This window comes from Oncorhynchus mykiss, chromosome 10 (genome assembly GCF_057628025.1).
Source record: "Oncorhynchus mykiss isolate SJ-2025 chromosome 10, ASM5762802v1, whole genome shotgun sequence".
Classification (NCBI taxonomy): Eukaryota; Metazoa; Chordata; class Actinopteri; order Salmoniformes; family Salmonidae; genus Oncorhynchus; species Oncorhynchus mykiss.
Genome location: NC_143031.1, coordinates 63,196,082 through 63,203,221, shown reverse-complemented (window position 1 = coordinate 63,203,221; position 7,140 = coordinate 63,196,082). Strand labels below are relative to the sequence as shown.

The 7,140-nt window shown below is 41.6% G+C and overlaps 1 protein-coding gene across 1 annotated transcript; it reads left to right on the top strand.

The window, feature by feature from the left end:
- Positions 1-4,091, top strand: LOC110534455 (N-acetylneuraminate-9-phosphate synthase). The gene is made up of 6 exons (XM_021619324.3): positions 1-309; positions 1,188-1,403; positions 2,059-2,158; positions 2,369-2,523; positions 2,903-3,169; positions 3,495-4,091. The coding sequence occupies exons 1-6, from the start codon at positions 178-180 to the stop codon at positions 3,711-3,713; spliced, it is 1,089 nt and encodes a 362-aa protein (XP_021474999.2). The 5' UTR covers positions 1-177; the 3' UTR covers positions 3,714-4,091.
- Positions 4,092-7,140: the final 3,049 nt, after the last annotated feature.

The following is a 7,140-nucleotide window of genomic DNA, read 5'->3' as shown; positions in this document are numbered from 1 at the left end:
GAAACATGAGTGGAGAGGAAACCACGTGGATTCCGGATGTGCAACGTGTAAATTAGCTCGACTTCTTCCACGAGAACCCACACCTGACTGTTTCTGTACTACTGGTTCAGAGCAAGCGAACCTAGCCATATTATCGCTACAAACTTTTTAGGAAACCGCATTTATCACATATCTAAAATGCCTCTGAAATTCGAGCTTTGTCCTGGCAGGATGATTGGGGGTTCTAACCCCTGTTTTATTATTGCAGAAATTGGACAGAACCACCAGGGAGATATTGAAATTGCCAAGAAAATGATCAAGATGGCCAAGGTAATGTTAGTAGCAAAATTAATTAGTTAACTTAGCTCAGCTGCTGTATTGGGGACCATGGTACTGACTTAGTTGCTAGTTAACTAAGCGGCTTCTTTAGTATGAATGCATTTGACTATTTTGGCAGTTTAAAAACTGACAGTCCAGTCTCTTGGATGACACTGCTTCTTGTTGGACTGCTGCCCTACTACTGTGCCAATGAGGAAATGATCGATTCCAGTGCCCATATGACTGTAAAATGACAATAGCCTGCTCTGTTGCTTGCTGGGGCTGTATTTCAAATTGTGAACTTGTGCCATTGAGACCATGGGCATCTATTGGTCAATTTATTAAGGACTGATATTGGTGAAAATGGAATTCCTACCAGAGCCAGAGATGGCACAACAGATACCCACCCCCATATACAAAATGATCACACCATTTGTGTTTTATGAAAGGCAGTGGGTGTGTTAGCTATAGATTGTTGCACATGTGATTTAACCAAAGATTTTTGGTATCCAAGTTTCAAGTAAAGTTTAAGCTTTTTAATGTCACATGCACAAGTACAGTGAAATGCCTTTCTGGCCTTACTGTGAGTTACAGGTTAGGTACTGTTTGGTGTAGCACAGTGAAATTTCGACCAACCTTAACTTGGCGATTAATGTCTTATTAATGTTTTTGCTCTGAGGTAATCCGACAATGTCTGTCGCCATCTTGTCTATTTCAAATCTTCTCTCATTGTTTGAGATGGGTGTGTCATCATGACATGCGGCACAGGTGGGTTCACACCCCAAAGTCTCAATACATGATAGAAGAGTTGAAACAAAGTTTCCTTCTCATCCTCCTTGGCAACACAATTTACAACTGTGACCCTACTCAGATTGACAATCAATTCACAGGACTGCGGGGCAGACTGCGCCAAGTTTCAGAAGAGTGAGCTTGAGTACAAGTTCAACAAGCGTGCCCTGGCGCGTCCGTACACCTCCAAACAATCCTGGGGAAAGACGTACGGAGAGCACAAGCGCCATCTTGAGTTCAGTCATGTACAATACCTAGAGCTGCAGAACTATGCAAAGGAGGTTGGAATTTTCTTTACTGCTTCAGGAATGGACGAGGTAAGAATGATGGTGATGTGGAATAGGCCCATAGAGCCCCACTGTGGAGGTGTCATAATACCCATAAAAGCTAGCGGTCAAATAGGGAAATGGTTCCAATTGTTTCACAATTAATTTTTCCTGTAGGGAATTTTAGAAATGCCTAAAATAAGGGCTGTGTTTACTGAATCCTTACCCTGGCGTGACGTTTTGATAATCATCTAAATCTCTCTCGGACAGGGTGATGATTTGTATAAAGTTAATCCAGAGATTCTTACCTTTGCCTCGATTCAGCAGTGTCATGGAGATCATGGCGTTTGTAGTTCTTTATGGTGTTTGTAGTTCTTTATTAGCAGCTAAGTAGCTTTTTTTGTTGTTGTTGGGTAAATACAGGCAAATAAATGTGATAAGTCACCTTGTCCTAGAGAGATTTACACGGTTATCAAAATGTCACACCAGGGTTGATCCTACATGAAACACAGCCTTTATTTTAAGAGTTTCTAAAAAATCCCCTATTGGAAAAATGAATGGTGGGGGAAACAATTGGAACCATTTCCCATGTTTGACTGTTAGGTTTCTTGGGGTATTATGACTCCTACTGTGGTACTACATTGATTAGACCTGTAAAATGCATATAAAAACTGTTATTAATGATTTGTTGTATATCTCTTGTTAGATGGCTGTGGAGTTCCTACATGAGCTTGATGTGCCCTTCTTCAAAGTCGGTTCAGGGGACACCAATAACTTTCCCTATCTGGAAAAGACTGCAAAAAAAGGTCAGTGATTTAAAGTTTACAGTATGATAGATATTGGGGGGTCTTAGGCTGCTTAATGTAAAAATGAGCATTTTAGCTTCTGAAGTAGTTTGATTATTTGGTCTACTTTATACTCATGAAAGTGTAGTAAAAAAAATGTGCAATATCAAGAATAAAGCGAAGCGTAGATTTTGTTGTGTGAAATCTCAAGTCTCTTTGGTGTAATGCTAGGTCGCCCCATGGTGGTGTCCAGTGGCATGCAGTCAATGGAGACAATGAGACGGGTCTACCAGACGGTCAAGAAACACAATCAGAACTTCTGCATCCTGCAGTGCACCAGTGCCTACCCATTGGAGGCTGAAGATGTCAACCTGCGTGTCATCGCAGTAAGAGTTTTTCATTGGTTTGAATGAAGGAATTGTTTCGGGCAAGATCACCCCTAAACACACAGTGCATATTATTTCTGTTATTTACATTTTGTATTTAACTCGGTAAGTCAGTTAAGAACAAATTCTTATTTACAATGCCTAGGAACAGTGGGTAAACCGCCTTGTTCAGGGGCAGAATGACAGATTTTTACCTTGTCAGCTCGGAGATGCGATCTAGCAACCTTTCGGTTACTGGCCCAACGTTCTAACCACTTGGCTACCTCCTGCCCCAGTGGACCACTTGTGCAACAGTCACATTGCTAGTCTGTGGTTAAGGCTAAATCCAGAGAGAATAAATGTTTCGAGGCAGGAAAATGACTCATGATCTCGTTCATAGGAATACCAGAAGGAATTCCCTGATATTCCCATTGGATATTCCGGTCACGAGTCTGGGATCCACATCTCTGTGGCAGCAGTGGCGCTGGGGGCAAAGGTCATTGAGCGTCATGTGACCCTGGACAAGAGCTGGAAGGGAAGTGACCACGAAGCTTCTCTGGAGCCCTCTGAGCTGACAGAGCTGGTGAAAGCTATTCGATTGGTGGAGAGGTCTCTGGGGACGGGCATCAAGCAGATGCTGCCCTGTGAGAAGCCATGCCACGATAAGGTACTTCCTGGATGGGCACTTTCCATTGTATTCCAACAGATGACGTTATTGTTACGCCACCACATGGCCATCTGCAATGGTTAATGGCAGTCAGGCTATCTGATGTAAGACAAATGGGTCATTTTTTTTTACAAACATTATTTAAGCATTTATTCCAATTCAGGGGTGGGTGTGTGTGTTAGGGCCAGGAGTTTTTTTTTCTTAACCTTGTCATCTGACTTGGAAAAACTCTGTACCCTATGGGCTATATGATCTTTGGTACGTTGCTTCAAACAGGAAAGGATGTCAGAACTTCTTTTAATATATTGATTGTGTTCTCTTCCAGCTGGGGAAATCAGTGGTGGCCAAGGTGGCAATCCCCAAAGGCACTGTGCTGAGTATGGACATGCTGGGGGTGAAGGTGGGCGAGCCAAAGGGCATTCCCCCCGAGGACATCTTCCAGCTGGTGGGCAAGTCCGTCACAGAAGACGTGGAGGAGGACGAGAGCATCACCCCGGATGTGGTCGACAGCTACGGCAAAAAGATCAAGTGCCGAGTGGAGTAATCACCCTTGTAATAGCCTACTGTAACCATGGTAATACCGTAACCACAATGCCAAACAACAAAATGCACTTTTACAGGCTGAGAAAAGTGAAAAGATGGTTGTGTGAACATCGATAATCTAGATATTATTTAGAGGCTCAGAAGTTTCACTGAAGGGGACATGCTTTATATTTCTGATTTCATGTTTTTTTACTAGATGGAAGCAAACATTCAATGAATCAGACTTGACTACAAGTGCCAAGTTAAGAGAAAATAAAAACTGTAGGTTCAGTAGTGACTGAAATGATTGCATTCTAATTTAATGTTTAACTGTTCACTTCTAAATGAAATGGCCAGTAATGTTGCACTACAAAAATGTCAAATACAAAATGCCAAATATGAATGATTGTTTTTATCTTTTTCATACGAAATCACACTCCTTGATTGAAATTATATTATTTTGTGATACAATTCTGGTACAAATGAGTGTCAAAAGTGAAAAAATACCGTATGTACAGTACCAGTCAAAAGTTTGGAGACACCTACTCATTCCAGGGTTTTTCTGTATTTTTTACTGTTTTCTACATTGTAGAATAATAGTGATGACATCAACTATGAAATAACACATGGAATCATGTAGTAACCAAAAAATATATTTGAGATTCTTCAAAGTAGCCACCCTTTGCCTTAATGACAGCTCTGCACACTCTTGGCCTTCTCTCAACCAGCTTCATGAGGTAGTCACCTGGAATGAAATTAACAGGTGTGCCTTGTTAAAAGTAAATTTGTGGAATTTCTTTCCTTAATGCGTTTGAGCCTATCAGTTGTGTTGTGACAAGGTAGGGGTGGTATACAGAAAATGGCCCTATTTGGTAAAAGACCAAGTCCATATTATGGCAAGAACAGCCCAAATAATCAAAGACAAACGACAGTCCATGACTGACTGTCTTAAAGTAAATGTGGAAAATTAGAGGAACTTTAAGTTCAGGTACAGTCACAAAACCCATCAAGCGCTATGATGAAACTGGCTCTCATGAGGACTGCCACAGAAAAGGAATACCCGTGAGTAGGTGAACGGATGATCTCTACATGTGGTTCCCACAGTGAAGCATGGAGGAAGTGTGGGGGTGCTTTGCTGCTGACACTCAGTGATTTATTTAGAATTCAAGATACACTTAACCAGCATAGTTAAGTGCGATACGCCATCACATCTGGTTTGCGCGTAGTGGGACTATCATTTGTTTTGCAACAGGACAATGACCCACCACACCTCCAGACTGCGTAAGGGCTATTTGACCAAGGAGAGTGATGGAGTGCTGCAGATGACCTGGCCTCCACATTCACCCGACCTCAACCCAATTGAGTTGGACCGCAGGGTGAAGGAAAAGCAGCCAACAAGTACTCAGCATACAGTACCTTGCCGAAGTATTCACCCCCTTGGCGTTTTTCCTATTTTGTTGCATTACAACCTGTAATTTAAATTAATTTTTTATTTGGATTTCATGTAATGGACATACACAAAATAGTCCAAATTGGTGAAGTGAAATGAACAAAAATAACTAAGTGGTGCGTGCATATGTATTCACCCCCTTTGCTATGAAGCCCCTAAATAAGATCTGGTGCAACCAATTACCTTCAGAAGTCACATAATTAGTTAAAGTCCACCTGTGCGCAATGTGTCACATGAGCTCAGTATATATACACCAGTTTGGAAAGGCCCCAGAGTCTGCAACACCACCGAGCAAGCAGCACAATGAAAACCAAGGAGCTCTTCGAACAGGTCAGGGACAAAGTTGTGGAGAAGTCCAGATCAGGGTTGGGTTATAAAAAAATCTCGGAAACTTTGAACATTCCACGGGGCACCATTAAATCCATTATTAAAAAATTGAAAGAATATGGTACGGCAACAAACCTGCCAAGAGAGGGCTGCCCACCAAAACTCATGGACCAGGCAAGGAGGGCATTAATCAGAGAGGCAACAAAGAGACCAAAGATAACCCTGAAGGAGCTGCAAAGCTCCACAGCGGAGATTGGAGTATCTGTCCATAGGACCACTTTAAGCCATACACTCCACAGAGCTGGGCTTTATGGAAGAGTGGCCAGAAAAAAGGCATTGCTTAAAGAAAAAATAAGCAAATACTTTTGGTATTCACCAACAGGCATGTGGGAGACTCCCCAAACATACAGTGGGGCAAAAAAGTACTTATTTTCCACCACAAATACTTATTTTCCACCACCATTTGCAAATAAATTCATTAAAAATCCTACAATGTGATTTTCTAGATTTTTTTTCTCAATTTGTCTGTCATAGTTGAAGTGTACCTATGATGAAAATTACAGGCCTCTCTCATCTTTTTAAGTGGGAGAACTTGCACAATTGGTGGCTGACTAAATACTTTTTTGCCCCACTGTATGGAAGAATGCACTCTGGTCAGATTAGACTAAAATTGAGGGTTTGACCATCAAGGAAAACGCTATGTCTGGCGCAGGCGCAAACCCAACACCTCTCATCACCCCGAGAACACCACACAGTGAAGCATGGTGGTGGCAGCATCATGCTGTGGGGATGTTTTTCATCGGCAGGGACAGGGACGGAGGTTCACCTTCCAGCAGGACCCTAAGCATACTGCTAAATCAACACTTGAGTGGTTTAAGTGGAAACATTTACATGTCTTGGAATGGCCTAATCAAAGCCCAGACCTCAATCCAATTGAGAATCTGTGGTATGACTTAAAGATTGCTGTACACCAGCGGAACCCATCCAACTTGAAGGAGCTGTAGCTTTTTTTTGCTGAATAATGGGCAAAAATCCCAGTGGCTAGATGTGCCAAGCTTATAGGGACATACCTCAAGAGACTTGCTGCTGCAAAAGGTGGCGCTACAAAGTATTGACTTTGGGGGGGTGAATAGTTATGCAGGCTCAATTTTCAGTTTTTTTTGTCTTATTTCTTGTTTGTCTCACAATAAAAACAATTTTGCATCTTCAAAGTGGAAGGAATGTGTAAATCAAATGATACAACCCCCCCCCCCAAAATCTATTTTAATTCCAGGTTGTAAGGCAACATAATAGGAAAAATGCTAAGGGGGTGAACACTTTCGCAAGCCACTGTATGTCGGAACTTCTTAAAAGACTGTTGGAAATGCATTCCTCATGAAGCTGGTTGAGTGTGCCAAGAGTGTGCAAAGCTGTCATCAAGGCGAAGGGTGGCTAGAAGAATCTCAAATATATTATTTTCATTTGTTTAACATTTTTTTTGGTTACTACAAGATTCTGTGTTATCTCATAGTTTTGATGTCCCCACTGTTCTACAATATAGAAACAAATAAAGAAAAACCATTGAATGAAGCGGTGTGTCCAAACTTTTGACTGGTACTGTATAAAAAAAAGAAAGAAACAGGTGCGTTCAGTCGGGCACAATGTTGTAAAATGTTCAATATAAATAAAGCTC

Excerpts from the sequence above, each read along its gene's own strand:
- LOC110534455 (XM_021619324.3), top strand. The coding sequence starts at position 178 with ATGCCTCTGAAATTCGAGCTTTGTCCTGGCAGGATGATTGGGGGTTCT. Across the intron at positions 1,404-2,058 it reads CTGCTTCAGGAATGGACGAG|ATGGCTGTGGAGTTCCTACA; the intron begins GTAAGAATGATG and ends ATCTCTTGTTAG. Across the intron at positions 3,170-3,494 it reads AGAAGCCATGCCACGATAAG|CTGGGGAAATCAGTGGTGGC; the intron begins GTACTTCCTGGA and ends GTTCTCTTCCAG.